Consider the following 17,200-nt stretch of genomic DNA (forward strand, 5'->3'; position numbering starts at 1 on the left):
ATAAATATTCAAATTTAGCACCTTAAGTTTATTATTTAATTTCACAGCTTTCAGTAATCAGTCAACTTTGAAGAAGAAGAACAAACAAACTTTAATCAGAAGAACAAGATGACATTTAAAAAAAGAAAAAAACCACACAGGCATCCATCAATAAAAAAGGGAAGAAAAAAAAAAACGTTACCTCTATCTCTGCAAATAAAGTCATTCTCACCTTTAAAGCAGCTTAATTCCAGAGTGACAATAAGCATTTTTACTATAAAATTGGAAAATTACAAAAAAAAAAAATCTTGTGACATTGAATACCCTGCCCATTTAAGACAAGGCACGCACAGTAATTAATTACCCTAGCAAAACATCAGTCTTATTTTTACAGAGCAATTAGTACTCAACGTTTGATCACTGTACAATTTGTGAGAAGAACAAATGATTACTATCAGCAGTTTAAAGGCTGAACCTTGATCAGAAAGAAAGGAAAAAAAATATTGTCAATATTTATGTATATTTCCATTTCAAGGCTTCATCTCACCGATTTACTCAGTTACATTATGAAGATACCATCTACTGGTTGGTTTGGCACCGCACAGGACACCAGTCAGGCACAACATATAAACCACTGATATTTAAGTTAATCAAACTGTTATGGTGTTCTGAGAAACCATGCTCCTACTGTAGCATTCATGTGGATGCTACGTTGACGTGCACAAGCCACTGTACCCCACTGTGCTCGCTTTTAATACTGTGGCCGCACAGCGTGTACCAAATGGCGTCCCTTTTATTTAATGTACATATTAATAACAACTCGAGAGAGCAGCTTAAACTTCTATGACAGCCATCTTTCAAGTCGCTCTCGCTTCAAGATCTTAAAAACCTGTTTGTGTGAAAGTAGAAATGCATTTTTCTCATCTACAGATGCAAGTACAGCATTTTCACCAGGAATTAGATGTTTGTATACATTGCAGAATCATATAATTTCAAATTAGATGCATGTAATATAACATTCTGATTAAGTGTACTGTAGCGTCATAGTCCATATCAAGCTTGTAAAGCAAATGCAAACCTAACCACTAGGTGGTGCTTTGTTGCACTGAAATGGTTGATACTGAGCTACATTCCACAACTAATAGCATTTTAACATGTTTCTATGAGTTATTTTAAACCAGTTTTACACCCTTTGACCCAAGACAACATGATGTGTAATTATTCTAAGAAGTTTCCACAAATTTCATATTTTCTTTCTTAAATGTTGCAACTAAATCTGCACTGATCAGCTTATTTCAAGTACCCACTTCTCCTGATACTGGTGTGCAGAGTAGCCCATCCCAAAGAAAGTCCTTGAAGTACAAACTCAAAGAGCAGTTTATAACACACACACTGCTAAAAAGAATGTGACATATTCCTTCAGCTGAATATATGACCCCCCCACAAAAAAAACAATTAAAAAAAAAAACACTTTTTGAATATTACTGTACTGCATTAACATCTGTGCCTATGTCTTTTTTTCTTTTCTTTTTTTAAACAAGAAGTCTTGCTGATCACTTTCCGAAGCAAGTCATAAGTAGGCATAGAGAAAATGCATTTAAATATTCCCAAAATCCTCAGCTGTAAAGCTGTATTTGCATTGCAATGAAGATTATGATTATTACAACATAATGAAATGAAATTTACTAGTCAAGCCAAAACTGTGTTACTCCATGTATATGACAAATATCCTGATGTGCACTGTACATATAATACCCCTCTGATTCTTTCATTAGTGGTTAAAATAACGATGCTTCTCTAAAGGTACCAATCTCAGACAATCAACAGCTTGAATTGTAAAACTGAGACAACACTGACAGATCGGTACAAACTTCAGCCAAATTAGACAAAAGAAAACGAGAACATGAATGTTTGATCGATGTTTCTTCTGTTACTTTGTATTTTTCCAATGACAATGGCACTCGAAGACTGAAGCACAACGTTTTCATGATGGCCGCTTATTGCCATGCAGTGATGCGTAGCTCCAAAGACCGCATTACACACACAGCAGTGTCAGCTTCACATGCACAGTTTCTGAAGCAGTCTAGTCAGCAGTTTTTAAAGGTAGGGGTCTAACTAAGATCCTGGTCGTATCGCCCCTTGATCATTGTTTTCAGCAAAGGTCCGACCTACAGTAAAAGAAAAAGGGATTTATGTTTAGGATAAGCTACATCACATACTCTTACTACACTGTTATGCTCACTGCATTGTCCTGAACTGCATATATATCTTTCCTCTGTACTAAATCAGGTAAGCCATAAATATTCACAGTAACTGGGTTGCTGGAAGGGTCAGCATGCCCCAGGGATTTCATGTAACAGGTGACCTAAATGTGGATCTTATTTGATGTTCTAGAATCAGGCAATGTGACATTCATGTGTGACATTTTGTGCAATCATGTACACTGGTGACAGTACTTTAGAAACTGCTCTTTTCTTTTTTTTACCTCTTGTGGATCTCCGAGTGCTTCTCCCAGCATCTTTTCAATATTCCTCATGATGGCTACTTTCTGATGAGCCCGCAGAGGGTATTCTATCCTCTTAGGTGTGGGGGCACCCTGGAAGTACATGACATAGCTGAGCAATCATGAACAGACATGTTGTGGCAATCATACCACAGATATTAAAGTAACGATACATACTTTGTACCAGAAGTTTACAGTGATTGTTACTCCACCATTCAGCAGCGATTCAATGTGATGCCACCTGAAGACAGAAGAAAAATACAATCAACTAAATCCAGTGAGCTGAATGTCTTAGAGCAAAATTGCCGATCTCTTAACCCCAGCAATTTAAATGCAAGTAAGAAAATACAAGCAGTCTAAGTAAGTGAAAATAAACCAGAATGTCAATGGTGTAGTACCCCAGTATCACAATTCAAAGGTTCTTGTAATGTGTGAAATACACAAAGTAAGTGTTATGTCTTCTTGTCATTGGTTGTCTGTGCTGCACGAACTAATGAGGATTAAAGTCCACCGAGAAGTCAAGGATTCACGTAAACAGTCATATCCACGACAAATTCATCTCCTTTACCACCAAATAAAAAGTGATTGAGTTAAGCAGGATTTTGACTCCATTGTCAGTTATGGCCATAAAAAGGACAAAAATAAAGCATCAGCATTTCATAGCCTTGACCATATTACTGATGTTAGCATAATGATGGCCACAAGGCCCCAACACTGCCTTCCTAATGATCACGTCCTCCATGATCAAGACCAGTAAGATCATAATCATTTCCACGTACAGGAGGGGTTTCCAGCGTACGACATGTGGGCCAGAGGCAACCCACCAAAAGATCCAATCCAGCCCACAGGATACTTTTGGAAAATCTGGTATTTCAAAGGAGGTTGGCCAAAACTTTTGAGCCTTTAACTGCATTTTCATTAGTTTTAGTCTTTACACCAACAAAGACCTAACCTGTAATAAGCTATAATCTGTCATGCACCAAGTAGCTCAACAGATAAACACCAACTGCAAGAGAATTAGATTTTTTTTAATTGTTAGTATTAATTTTAAAAACATTTACAATAAGATTTGGGGGTTTTTTTTATCATTTTACAAAGTAAATTCATTTCTTTACAGTACAAGCCCTGCTGACCGGTTCATTTGATTTACTACAGCAGCATTTCCTTATTATGTTGACAAACAGATATATTGATGAAATTGTACTTTTCTTAAGACGCATTTGGCATTAAATATGTAGGTAACCTTCTTCACACTGAAAGTAACAATTTTGAGGTGTATTTCTTTATATATGATCTTTACTGGTCCGCCTCATTTAAGATGAAGCTGAGCTATATGTGACACATGACGTAAAATGATTTTTAACACCCCTGATCTGAAGGAAATCAAATTCTATGCAACACGTACAGCAAGTCATTACATCACTCGTCAACACGGAGACTCTCATGTTAACGACCTTGCTAAATGGTTTAAACTAAAAAATGTTCAATACATCGGGAGCAAGAATTTGGTTAAACTAAGGAGTGCGTGTGAAGTTTATGATGGGAAAATGGAAAAATACTCTTAAAAAAGGGGACCAAAGGGTTTGATCACTGTGCACTAATTTCACCAAAATCTGACCAATGCTCAAGGCGGAGTAGTGGATTGTGAATCGTGGACAGATGGACAGACAACTGACTCCTCGCCATGGCACAAGCTTATTTGTGCTTTGGCTACATTAGCTAAAATGGCAAGACATAATGCGATGAGCAGACATGTACTGAGTGATAAAGTGACACAAGACACTACTTTTACAATAAAAAAGGAAAAGATCATGTTTTAAAACCTCTTAAATGACAGAGGCGGAATACAACGCACACTTCCTCCTCACATGGATGTGAAAGTGCGACTCAGAGAACTCCATCACATGATACATTAATGTCACGCTTGCTTTTTCTGGGCTAATTAATGAGGCCAACCTAAACCAAACGACTGATGGATAATCCTCCAACAGCCTGCTAAGTGCTTAAATAAAACAAAGCCATGCAGAGAGCATGAAAACACAACAGCTGACAGGACTTCCAAGAAGTGTTTGCACACATAAGCTCGATAAGAAAGATCATAGAGAAGTTATTCTTACCAGTACATTGGGATGTAGAGCACGTCTCCGGGGCCCACGACAGCCTCATAGCCAACAACATTTTTAAAATTTGGAAACTTCTCATAGTCTGGGTTATCAAAATCAACCTATAAATGAATAAATAAATTATATAAGAAACAGGAACATATTATTCATCTGTCTTCATGAAATATAAAACACATTTAAAAGAAACAGATTAAAGTTATTAAGGTAAATTAATGGAACAAATCTAATGTTATCACATTAATGAAGTCCATGGAATCAAATTTGGGAGTATTGCTACATAGAGCAAACAAATGTTTGGTCAGTACTCATCAAAATGTGACTGCAAATAATTATATTAGAAAGTTAAAAATGAAATATTCTTTTCAATATATTATGCAACACTGTTGTATTATTTTTGTATTTTGCAGTTTTTACAGTATAAAAAAGGAAAGGAACAAAGTGCAAATGAAATAGAACCCTAACCCTTAATGCAACGGAGCTAAGGCTTCTTTATAATCATCACTAAGGAAGGCCAGAGGATCCCAATTAAAAAATAAAAATATTACTTAAACCTTATCCAGTTTTCTAAATTCCACTAAATCAGCATTATTATTTTTGTCTTTTTACTTTTATATTTAACTGTGTATAAACACTGCCTGGCCAAAAGAAGTCACTGCCTTCATTTAACTAAGCAAATAGTTAAGAGCCTTCAATTAAATAAATACTACAGTGGTTAATGTGTTTCAGCTAGCAAGAGATTATTTAAGCCTAGCTGACGCAGTGAGCGGCTTCTCATCTCTAAAACAACTCTGCAGCAAGACACATCCTGTGGTTGTGGCAAAGATAATATTCTGTTTCTGAAGGGTCAAGTTATTCTCCTGAATCAAGCAAAGAAAATCACTTAACAACTAAACAATCATCTTTGAGTTAGAAATGTGGTTAAAAAAAAGTAGTTTTAAGTTTTATAGAGAAAGCATTATGATCTGGGGTTGCTTTGGTTGGTCAGGTTGAGGTTTAAGAAAATTACAATTTAAAAAGTGAGGTGTATAAACTGAATGACCAGGTTTTTTAATCAAAGGCTTTTTTTTCCCTGAGCTTCCAAGATGACACTGCCAAGATTAATTGGGCTCAAATTGTGAAAGAGTGGTTCAGGGAGCATGAGACATTTTCACACATGGACTGGCCACCCGAGTCGAGACCTTAACCCCACAAAGAATCTCTAGGATGTGCTGGAGAAGACATTAGGCAGTGGTCCAACTCCCCCATCGTCAACACAAGAGCTTAGCAAAACATGAATGCAACTCCGGATGGAAATAAATGCTGTGACACTGCATAAGTTTATAGAAACAATGCCACAATGAACGCATGCTGTCATCAAAGCTAAAATTAGTCCAATGAACTATTAGACTGTGTGCCTTTTTTCTTCTCCCCCTTTCTTCTTTTCAGCCAGGCAGCGTACATGGACACAGCGTAGGCATCTGCACGTGAGCATGGACCAAAGCCTTTTTGCAGGATGGAGCTGGCTTTGGACCGGAGATCAAACGTGAAGCTTTCTGTGTGTTGTGCATGTCAAACAGGTGTAAGTATACAATGTCGGGCAAACGTCACCTTTCAACCCATCATTTCATCTCTAACAGAAAACACATACTGGCACTGTGAAAATAAAAAGATGATAGCCTAAAGGATAAGCAAAGGTAACAGTTTCTTCAAATTTGTAATGCAAATAAGGAGTTCACACAAATGCCGCAGGGCAAGTCTGGAAGAGCAAGAGCAAGAAAATTGCATGTCGGATTGCCACTGATGATCTGCAAAAGACTGGGAACATTTTAAGAGTCTCTGGAGTGGTGGTGCACCGTCTTACTGTGCAGCAACACCTCTGCAAGTTTGCAAAGTAACATCTAAGCAAGCCTGACACAATTTGTAAATCTGAACTGATATTGTTGAAATAAAACTGACACCAATACGCAGCCTGCCTTTTATTTAGAGTAAAGAAAAAGGAGACAGGATTTAATAACGTGCACACCCCTCCTGAACGGGGCAGCTCAAACGCGCTTCGGGTTTGTGCTGCAGCTAGTAGTATGGGAACATTTAACTGGAAAGAACGCATTTATGTAAATCCCAACTCCTGGAAGCACATAATGATAGTTTAAAATCCATAACACCATAACAGCAAGGGACACAAAATACAGGTTGCACCACAGCCCTCAGGCCCTTAAAGTGAACATCAACAATATATTTATAAACCTCAAAGGAGAAGAGCATACAAGACCCATACAAGAGAATAACACAACTACACATCTTGCAGGATGAATTGGTGAAAACGTGCCAAACAAGAATTGAGACTCTCAGTAGGGAGAGAAAAAAAAAAAACATATGTATGGCTTTGGCAAAGAGGGTGTCATTAAGCAGAGACTGATCCTTTCCCTTTTTTTTGTTATTTTAAAACTGTAAAAAAAAAATTAAAAAATGGAATTAACAGTGTCATCTTGCTGAAAGTTTAAAGAAATTTAGCAACTTTCGGGGTGGCTGTAGCTCAGGAGGTAGAGCATGTCAACTGCTGATTGGAAGGTTGGTGGTTCGATCCCTGGCTCCCCTAGTTTGCATGCCAAATATCCTTGGGCAAGATACTAACCCCGACCTCCTCTCCTATGCATCCATCGGAGTATGAATGTGTATGAATGACAGTTAGAAATTATAGATAACTGTGTAAGGGTGAATGCAGTGTGTTGTATAGAGCGCTTTGAGTACTCCAGGGGAGAAGAAAAGCGCTTCTTTAATCATTTGACCAAACTTCTGCACCTACAATATAACTTACTTGGCTCTGTCTGTCACAGGGGTGATGAACAGGGTATGGATAGAGACATTCAAACTGGTCTGGAGGGAAGAGGATGCATCTCTTATGGCCTTTAATCTGTGCAAAGAAATTCTGCTGCTCGTCATAATGCGCTGGCGTCACATTGCCTGCAGTGACAGATTAACAGAAAACGTAACGCAGGGATGACAAAAATAACTTAGAACTTATTTTCTTTCTGCTGCCAGAGCCTCACCCTCCATGCCTATGAGCAGGAGGTTGGATGTCAGCTGTCCCCAGCTTCTCTTGGCTTGCTGCTTGTTGATCCAGTTCCAGTTGAAACCAAGAAAGTCAACAACGATCTTCTTTCCTACTGTGTCGTTCAGCGTCTGCTGCAGATATACCCTTGAAATGCACGAGAAAAGGGCACATGCAAAATGTATGAGCCTGAGACAAAAGTGGTAGAAAATACATTGGCATTATAGTGTACAATGACAACTTGTTTACCAGCTCCTGTTTCAGCTGACTACATCTCCTTTACACCACAAAGAGAAATTTAGCATTTAAGGAGGTGGCTAGTTTAAATCCAAATAGGTAAAAGCCGCTTTGAGTGTCGGCAAGTCAAACAGTGAGCTCTCTTTAGTAAATGATCTGTCTGTGTGTGTGCTGCCAGGCCAAGTCAGGTCACAGGAATAAGCTTCTCCCATGGTTCTCTGGTGGAAATGCTTAGTCATGGCCACCGCTTTCCTCTGCTGCATTACACTGCGAGTGAAAAAACCCCTCCCTGTTAAGTACACCTGCAGCACAAACACATCTTGTCCCTGACATTCAATGAGGCCCTCATGCACCATATTTCTATACTCAGGGGTGCACATAAGTGGTCCGCAGGTGCGCATGCGCTGTCAAAATAAAAGACGCGCACCAGATAAGAAGTTGCAACGCGCGTTTGCGTACATAAGATTTTCTGGAGGACAGACATTTGTTTAGAACTCTTAAAGATGTCGAAGAAGCAAGCTCCTTTAAGCAATTACTTTGGTGTTCCTCCACCTCCAAAGAAATGTCAGAAGGAGTCCGAACCACAAAAGAAGCGCGTATTCTTGGAAAAGTGGTTGCAGGAGGTGAGCTGGCTTCAAACACACACAGAGATGTGGTGCAGAATATGCCGTGAAAATCCCACTCTAGCGGACAAAAACAGCGCCTTTTTATATGTACGCAAACGCGCGTTGCAACTTCTTATCTGGTGCGCGTCTTTTATTTTGACAGCGCATGTGCACCTGCGGACCACCTATGTGCACCCCTGTCTATACTCCTATGTAACAAATACACCACTTCAACTAAAATATCATTTCATCCTACCTTTCATCTCCTCCCCTTTCCTCCGTTTCGTGCATTTGATCCACAAATTCGTTAAACTTCATTTCCATTCGCCGAGACTTCGGGACAAAGTTCTCAAAGTTGCACATTTTTTTCTCATCGTAGTAAAGGAATTTGTGGTTTTCTGAAATGTAAACAGAGAAGTCTCCGTTTCCAATGTTGTCCTTGAGGTATGCGATATCCCATTTGAGAGCTGGGTACACGAGATTTGTATCTGTCAAAACCACCGGTTCCTGAAAAAAAAAAAAAAAAAAAAAAAAAGAAAAACATTTCAACACAACAGAAAAAACAAACTTTATTTTACGCTATTTTAATCCATGTGTTTACTTTAAGAACAAGTGCACTCAGTATTTTAAGAGTGCTGTTGCCTTTGTCATTTTTGGAACTATCTTTTCATAGTCTACATAAAAATAAAAAAATAATACACTCAGCTGCTATTTTGGATGCACCTGTTCAACTGCTCATTAGCACACATATCTAATTAGCCTATCAAATGGCAGCAATGCATTTAGTCATGCAGGCATTGTCAAGATGACCTGCTGTTCAAACCGAGCATCAGAATGTGAAAGAAAGGTGATGTAGGTGACTTTGAACATGGCATGGTTTATAAAGACAGGTCAGAATACTTCAGTCTGATAGGAGGAAAAAGACAACAACTCACCAATGACAGGTGAGTTGTTGAGGATATCCTTAACTTCCACGTCATTAAGTACTGCTGTTTTTGCCACTGTTAATTGATGCTAGAAAACTTTCCTTAAAGTGGATCTACCATTGCTGGACTCTGATGCTTAGCAAATAAATTCTGTGAGAATGCAAAAAACTGTTTATCAGAGGTTAAGTGTGATTTTAGGACACTTGACCTTACCATTAGCTGGGCTAATGTTAGCTTATAACCTCCTGTTGCTGTTGTTTAGCTGGCTTGTTGTCAGTTGTCTGGAGACGGGAAGATCGTATGTCTAACCTGCCAACAATAAGTAACTGCTGCAATATTGAGAATAAATAAGCATGTTTGGCATTTTTTTCATATTTCAAAGTCCTGACTTCAGTTCAGGAGATGAAACGTGAGGTGAGAAGGAAGAGGATCGGTGGAAGAGAGGGAAAACAGAGACAATGAAAATATACATGTAAAAATGTTAAATAGTTATATATACTTTGAAACAGCTATTTATGTTCTTTAAATTAACAATAACTTATAAGGTGTATGTGGCCATTCTCTAGCCACATACAAAAAAAAAAAAAGATCAGGTGAAACAACTACTGTATTGAAGATGCCCTGTGTGTTTTTCATGGACTAATTCTAGGTTTTTAAAAATGCATCAATCTGTTGGAATATCTAATTATACACTAATAAGTGTAAATCTTTGATTACAGTGTTCTTTTTGCCATTAGGAATTCAAGCCGGTACTGGCAGGGTGTAATGGTATACCTAATATAATGGCCGGTGAGTGTACAATGGTAGGATAAAAATGTAAAGTTTTACTTTACATTTCTCACCTTTATGACCAGCACATAACTATGCTGCATAAATTAAGAGGAATACAAAAAGACTGAAGTGTCTTTTAAGGGCGACTTTTCAAGCTTTTAAGTAAAAATAAATAAATAAATAAATAAATAAATAAATAAATAAATAAATAAATAAATAAGAAAAATTAAACATAAAAAATAAACGTTAACTGTTGCTGCGTGTATCAATATGTTGATTTTGTCGCATTTTTGTTCATGAAATCTCCCAAACTATTTGTTTAATATCTGCTCTGAATGCCATTTGAATATCCACGCTCGCAGCGGGCTGCACGGGGAGTATATGGCAGCACACTCTGAGCTACGAGGCCTACGTGACTAACTGAACGTACACCGCTGCGCGCGCCCCCGCCGCCCGCGTGTCTGGTACGGTGTGCACTGCACTGGCTCTCGGTTTCACTTTCACCGGACAACTGGGGGACTTTTCGGTGGCAAAGGATTGAAATGATGCTGTAAAACCTCGACGCCGTCAACTGACTGTAACGTTTTGAAATATAGACACTTTAGTTTTGGTCTGTGTTTAAATTAAGATGGCAGGTGGGGAGCAAGTAAGGGGAAAACTGACATTTACTTCAAATACATCTTCTTTTTTTGTTGTTTTTACGCCTGCGCCTTATGTGCGTCGTTTTAAAATAGTTAAATATATCTCATAATGTCCACTCTGCCTTAATACTGCTGGGAAAGAGAGTCTGAGGTCGCCGGGTAGTTTTAATATGGATGTTTTCGTTAACATTAAACAGCTAATAAGGCGACACAATTGACATGTCACATTTGAAGCCGTGTTTGGTAGCTACAGAGGTCACGCCTAGCACAACCTGTCATCTACATTACACATACCCGTCAGTGTGTCTTTTTTTTTTTTTTTTACTCATGCAGTAATGGTTGAATCAGAATGGCTTGCAGCTGCAGCTGTTAAAAGCAGTCTCTCCAATATGCTAAGACAAAATAAACAAATTCCAGTGTAAAAGGTGCCTATGATAATGAATAAACGGGGGGCAATTATACTTATTTGATTATCTCTAAGTGCATTTACCCACCTAACCTGCCTTTGCTAAATATTGTACACCATCATACATGTTACATTTTTTTAAACTGTTGCACAATTTGCACAGTAGAGATCTTGAAACTCAAATACAGATAACTGCACCAGTTTTGGGGAAGTTGGAAGAACACAATGTGTAAGAAAAGGGGTGAAAATGTGTAAGAAATTTTCACTTCCCTTGTGCTATATATGGTAATCAAAATGAAGTGTGAGACGTGAGTAAGCTTGACAATATTACTATCCATGTTCTGTTACTATTCTTAGATAAACATGTCTCAAGAGCTGAAAACTGTCATGGATTAGTGTGCAGAATAATAACAAAAAGCAGAGCGGGAAGCTGGTTTATTTGGAGAAGTATTAGTAAGATGACACATGTCTATTTCTGTGCAAACCAATTATGATTACAAACAGAGAAAGGCTCAGCTCTATTAATGTTCCATTTTGCAATATGCTTTTGGACTATAGTTGGGCACATACACATACTCCATAAAGTTTCATAATGCATACCATATCTTAAATGAGGAAAGTTAATATGGTTAACAGTACCTTTCTAGCTCTATATTCCACATTAAACTTTTGTGAGACAACACTGACGTGATTAGAGCTTTCTATGGAGTGTGACTTAGTTGTCACTTCTTTTTAAATGCAATGGCCTGTATAGAAGCCATTCCCTTCTTTGCAGGCCATGCACCTATACATGATTAGTCACTGGCCCATCAGTAAACTCCTGTAACGGCTACCTATTGTCTAGAGAGGCCTCTTGGTAAAAGGCTCCAGCTAAATTAAACAAAGAATAGCAATGAAAGACAGTGGACGTATTACGATATTGTTTTCCTGCTCAAGGTAGAAGTTATTACAGCCTCAACCTTAAGCAGATGGAGCATGCATTTCACTTCCATTTGTTATGGTTGGAAATAAACCTACAGCTGTTTCATCAAGAAGCTGGGGAGGGGAAAAACCTATATCAGATCAGACACCACAGAAACGCTGATTCTTATAAACACTTCTGCGTATAGACCACAATGATGGTCACCCCAAACAGCTCTGCAAGCAAAGTCGCAAAGCACAAATACTGGGTCTGCTTATTTTAATACGTTTGCCTCCAAATGTGGAAGAAAAAGAAAACCTCTTGCTTTTGGTGTAATGTGCTGTCACGAAAACCCATTTACAGTGTCAAATCCTTACATGGCAAGCTGGAACTCTGAGGATTTGGGCTTGAAAATTAAAGTCTCTGTACTAAATTTAAATGCAACATATATATTTATGTTGATCACACTGAGCTGATGTAGTGTTGTGATAAAATAAGGCTAAATCTGTCCAGGATGTGTCCTTGGACACTGAACAAAACTCTAAGATTGTTCGCGATCTTTCACTTTCACTGTCACCGCATTGGTAGATAACCTGAAGACTGAATTTTCTTAGATGAAGCTGTTACTAAAATGTTTGTGCTGCAGGGTTACTTTTTTGGTTTCTGTAAAAACACGGAGTGCAATTTCAGCCAATCTTAGAAGTTCCCGTAAGCTAACTTAGCAATTTTACCTCATTGTTTATTAGCATTTCTGCTCTCGGGTCCGTGTGAGACAGCCTGGGAATGGACTTGGTGGGGAAAGAATACTTTCGGAGCTGGGATTCATCCCAACCCCGGCTCTGGACGCCAGAGAAAGCGGCACCACCTTCGCTCGTCGCCGGGTCAGCCTCCACCACGGTCGCCGCTGCCATGGTCGTCGACAAGCGCTGATTAGCCGCCTCAGTCTTCCCCTGAATTAAACAACCATACGCCGGTTTTCGCTGCTAACGATATCCCGCTAGGCTACACAGTCAGCAACGGCACTCTCTCACAAGCCTTTCCATTCACAATTATTAATCAGTACAAGGAAATGTGCGCAGTCCTACAGAGAGCATACACCTCCGCTCCGTGCAACTGTTTGTTGACAGCTAGAAAACAAACGACACCAACTCATATATACTCTGGTCTGATAATGTGATGCTCAGAATATCGGACAGCGACTCCTAGCGTTGTGACTGACTAAATGCTACTATTGCATCTATTTCCTTTCACCACAAGGGGGAGCAGTCGCATTTACTTTTTTCACAGTTGTGCAGAAAGTCGATCGCAAAAAGGCAACGAGCTCATCAGTGATAGGTTAAAAGTCACACTTATATCATCTAATGTGCAGATACAAGCTGGACGACTTTTTTTAACATAATGCTGTTACTTCTGAAAAAATATGTGATAATTAGAGCTCAGCCTACATGTAATATGAATATTTTATTTAAGTGCTTCACTTTATTCCTCTGTTATGCAAAATGTTATTGCATAAATGCAATATTACATGGTTTTCATTACAGGAAACAGTAGTGTAATTCTAACAGGACTTTTAATTAGAATAGTTTAATATAATGGACATCAAATATCTATACGGGGCAGGGCTAATGGCGGGGATAAGTTGGCATTGACCCCCATAGTTAAAGTACCATATCCCTCAATCAGTGTAAATGTATCTCCACCACCCAATTTATTAGATACACCCTACTAGTACTGGATTGGACCCTCTTTTGCCTTCAGAACCCCCTTAATTTTTCATGCCATACATTCAGTCAGTTACTATCATGCCCAATATAGGCATAATAACATCACAGAGTTGCTGCAGATCTGTAGACTGCACATCCATGGTGCAAATCTCCCACTCCACTGCATCCCAGAGGTGCTCTATTGGATTGAGATCTAGTGACTATGGAGGCCATTTGAGTACAGTGAACTCATTGTTGTGCTCAAGAAACCAGTTTGAGGTGATTTCAGATTTAAGGCATGGCACATGATCCTGCTGATAGCAGCCATCATACGATAGGTACACACTGCTCATAAAGGTGGTGTGGTGTGTGGTCTTTAAATGAGAGGTAGTACTAAGGAGCCCAAAGTGTACCGAAATATGTCCCTCACACCATTACACCACCAAAAACAGCTTGAACTGTTTTTATAAGGCCATGGATCCATGCTTTCAAGCTGTTTATGCCAAATGTTGGCTCTACCTTCCAAATATCGCCATGTTCAAAGTCACTCAAATTGTTTTTCTTTCCCATTTTGATGCATAGATTGACTTCAGCAGGTTAGCTTGGCCATATCTACACGCCTAAATCCACTGAGTTGTTGCCATGTGATTGACTGAGTAGACGTTTGCATTAATAAGCAGTTAAAAAGGGTACCTAACAAAATGTCCAGTGAATGTGTAACTATGTAATGTTAAATAATAATATTTGCAAGTTTTAAAAGACAGACTCCCCCCTCACCTACCTCACAGTGGTTTGGTCCACTGTCTTCTATTCTCCTTTCATGTGTAATTTGTTTAATACCCTGTCCAACATATTTAGTGTAGTAACCACACTATATTTTATTAATTCATTACGTTCATTACGTATTTTGTGTTTCAAACATTATATCATAATTCAAATTACTAATAGCCCCCATCCCCACCCCATTTGAAAAATCCTGGAAACACCTGATTTTGTAGTAAAACAGCCAGTTTACACACAACACAGTACTAATAGAATACTTTCAAACAAGTCACAAAAGTGAGAGATATATGCAGGTTATAGGGGAGTGAAACCTGTCTTAATATGACGAGACATCCTGAAAATAATGTAGAGAAACACAAACACTTACTTTAGGGACAGAATGACATTTACTGGCAGGTTATTTAATGTCACACTAATCATAAAATGATATAAAACAACAACAATCACACCCATTAAATACATGAAATACAATAAATTAGGACCAGAAAAAAAATACATGTATGGCAGCGGCTTCATTGTGTAGTAGTATGCACATTTGTTTGTGAAGCCAAAGATCCCTGGTTCACCCGTGGGAGGAGGCACAGATCCTGCAAAAGCAAATATGTGGCTCTATCTGCTGTGGTGACCCCCGTGTGAATAAGGGAGCAACTAAACGTAGCTTTTATATAAAATATGCAAGAAAAAGTAACAAAACTAATGAAATTAGAAGCTCCATGAAGGGAATTTTACATTAAACAAATGTGTTAAAAAGCTACACATGAGGATTAAAACTGTAAACCAAAAAGCATGTACTGTACCAAAATACTCTTTTAAATGCATTTGTTGAGTAGTTCCATGTTAAAGTACTTTTACTCCATAAGATCCATCCATCCTCACCGCTTTATCCGAAGTCGGGTCGCGGGGGCAGCAGCCTAAGCAGAGAAGCCCAGACCTCCCTCTCCCCAGCCACCTCCTCCAGCTCATCCGGGGGAACACCAAGGCGTTCCCAGGCCAGCCGAGAGATATAATCTCTCCAGCGCGTCCTGGGTCTGCCCTGGGCCTCCTCCCGGTGGGACATGCCCGAACACCTCACCCAGGAGGCGCCCAGGGGCATCCTTGTCAGATGCCCGAACCACCTCAACTGGCTCCTTTCGATGTGGAGGAGCAGCGGCTCTACTCTGAGCCCCTCCCGGATGGCCGAACTTCTCACCCTATCTCTAAGGGAGAGGCCAGCCACCCTTGGGAGGAAGCTCATTTCTGCCGCTTGTATCCGCGATCTCGTTCTTTCGGTCACTACCCACAGCTCGTGGCCATAGGTGAGGTCGGGACGTAGATCGACCGGTAAATTGAGAGCTTCGCTTTTACACTCAGCTCCCTCTTCACCACGACGGACCGGTGCAGCGTCCGCATCACTGCAGCCGCAGCACCAATCCGTCTGTCGATCTCCGGCTCCCTTCTCCCATCACTCGCGAACAAGACCCCGAGATACTTGAACTCCTCCACTTGGGGCAGGAACTCATCCCCGACCGGAGTGGGCACTCCACCCTTTTCCGGCTGAGGACCATGGCCTCAGATTTGGAGGTGCTGATCCTCATTCCTGCTGCTTCACACTCGGCTGCGAACTGTTCCAGTGCGAGCTGGAGGCCCCCACCGATGAAGCCATCAGAACCACATCATCCGCAAAAAGCAGAGATGAGATTCTGAGGCCACCGAAGTGGAAGCCCTCCGCCACTTGGCTGCGCCTAGAAATCCTGTCCATAAAAATTATGAACAGAATCGGTGATAAAGGGCAGCCCTGGCGGAGCCGTCACCCACCGGAAACAAGTCCGACTTATTGCCGGCAATGCGAACCAAACTCTTACAACGGTTGTATAGGGATCGAATGGCCCGTAGCAGTGGGCCAGACACCCCATACTCCCGCAAACACCTCCCACAGGACACCCGAGGACACGGTCGAATGCCTTCTCCAAGTCCACAAAACACATGTAGACTGGTTGGGCAAACTCCCATGCACCCTCAAGTATCCTCGAGAGGATAAAGAGCTGGTCCAGTGTTCCGCGACCAGGACGAAAACCGCATTGTTCCTCCTGTATCCGAGGTTCGACTAACGACGAACTCTCCTTTCCAGCACCCTGGCATAGACTTTCCCAGGGAGGCTGAGGAGTGTGATCCCCTGTAGTTGGAACACACCCTCCGGTCTCCCCTCTTAAAGATGGGGACCACCACCCGGTCTGCCAGTCCAGGGTACTGCCCTGATCTCCACGCGCAACATTGTAGAGGCGTGTCAACCAGGACAGCCCTACAACGTCCAGAGCCTTCAGGAACTCGGGCGGACCTCATCAACACCAGGGGCTCTGCCACCGAGGAGTTGTTTAACTGCCTCAGTGACCTCGACCCCAGAAATTGGCGGGTCATTCCCTCATCCCAGACTCTGCTTCCTCCTCGGAAGACGTGTCAGTGGGATTAAGGAGGTCCTCAGTATTCCTTCCACCGCCTGACAATTTTCTCAGTCGGCGTCAGCAGCGCACCGCCAGCACTATACACAGTGCAGGTAGAGCACCGCTTTCCCCTCCTGAGGCGCCTGACGGTTTGCCAGAATCTCTTGAGGCAGTCCG

At 40.5% G+C, this 17,200-nt stretch overlaps 1 protein-coding gene across 1 annotated transcript; it reads right to left on the bottom strand.

The window, feature by feature from the left end:
- Positions 1-13: 13 nt before the first annotated feature.
- hif1an (hypoxia inducible factor 1 subunit alpha inhibitor) lies at positions 14-13,257 on the bottom strand. Its single transcript, XM_031735216.2, has 8 exons — positions 12,852-13,257; positions 8,732-8,982; positions 7,632-7,780; positions 7,400-7,545; positions 4,600-4,706; positions 2,660-2,723; positions 2,465-2,575; positions 14-2,147 (listed from the first exon to the last, which is right to left on the bottom strand). Exons 1-8 carry the CDS (start codon positions 13,029-13,031, stop codon positions 2,091-2,093), a joined length of 1,065 nt encoding a protein of 354 aa, XP_031591076.1. The 5' UTR covers positions 13,032-13,257; the 3' UTR covers positions 14-2,090.
- Between the last annotated feature and the right edge of the window lie 3,943 nt (positions 13,258-17,200).

The sequence above is a fragment of the Oreochromis aureus genome, linkage group 13, assembly GCF_013358895.1.
Source record: "Oreochromis aureus strain Israel breed Guangdong linkage group 13, ZZ_aureus, whole genome shotgun sequence".
Lineage (NCBI taxonomy): Eukaryota > Metazoa > Chordata > Actinopteri > Cichliformes > Cichlidae > Oreochromis > Oreochromis aureus.

Bases quoted from the DNA above. Each gene is read 5' to 3' on its own strand.
- hif1an (XM_031735216.2), bottom strand. From the start codon at position 13,031: ATGGCAGCGGCGACCGTGGTGGAGGCTGACCCGGCGACGAGCGAAGGT. The intron at 7,546-7,631 runs GTGAGGCTCTGG...CTGTCACTGCAG, and splicing joins CCTGCTCATAGGCATGGAGG to GCAATGTGACGCCAGCGCAT. The intron at 2,576-2,659 runs GTATGTATCGTT...ATGTACTTCCAG, and splicing joins CTGTAAACTTCTGGTACAAA to GGTGCCCCCACACCTAAGAG.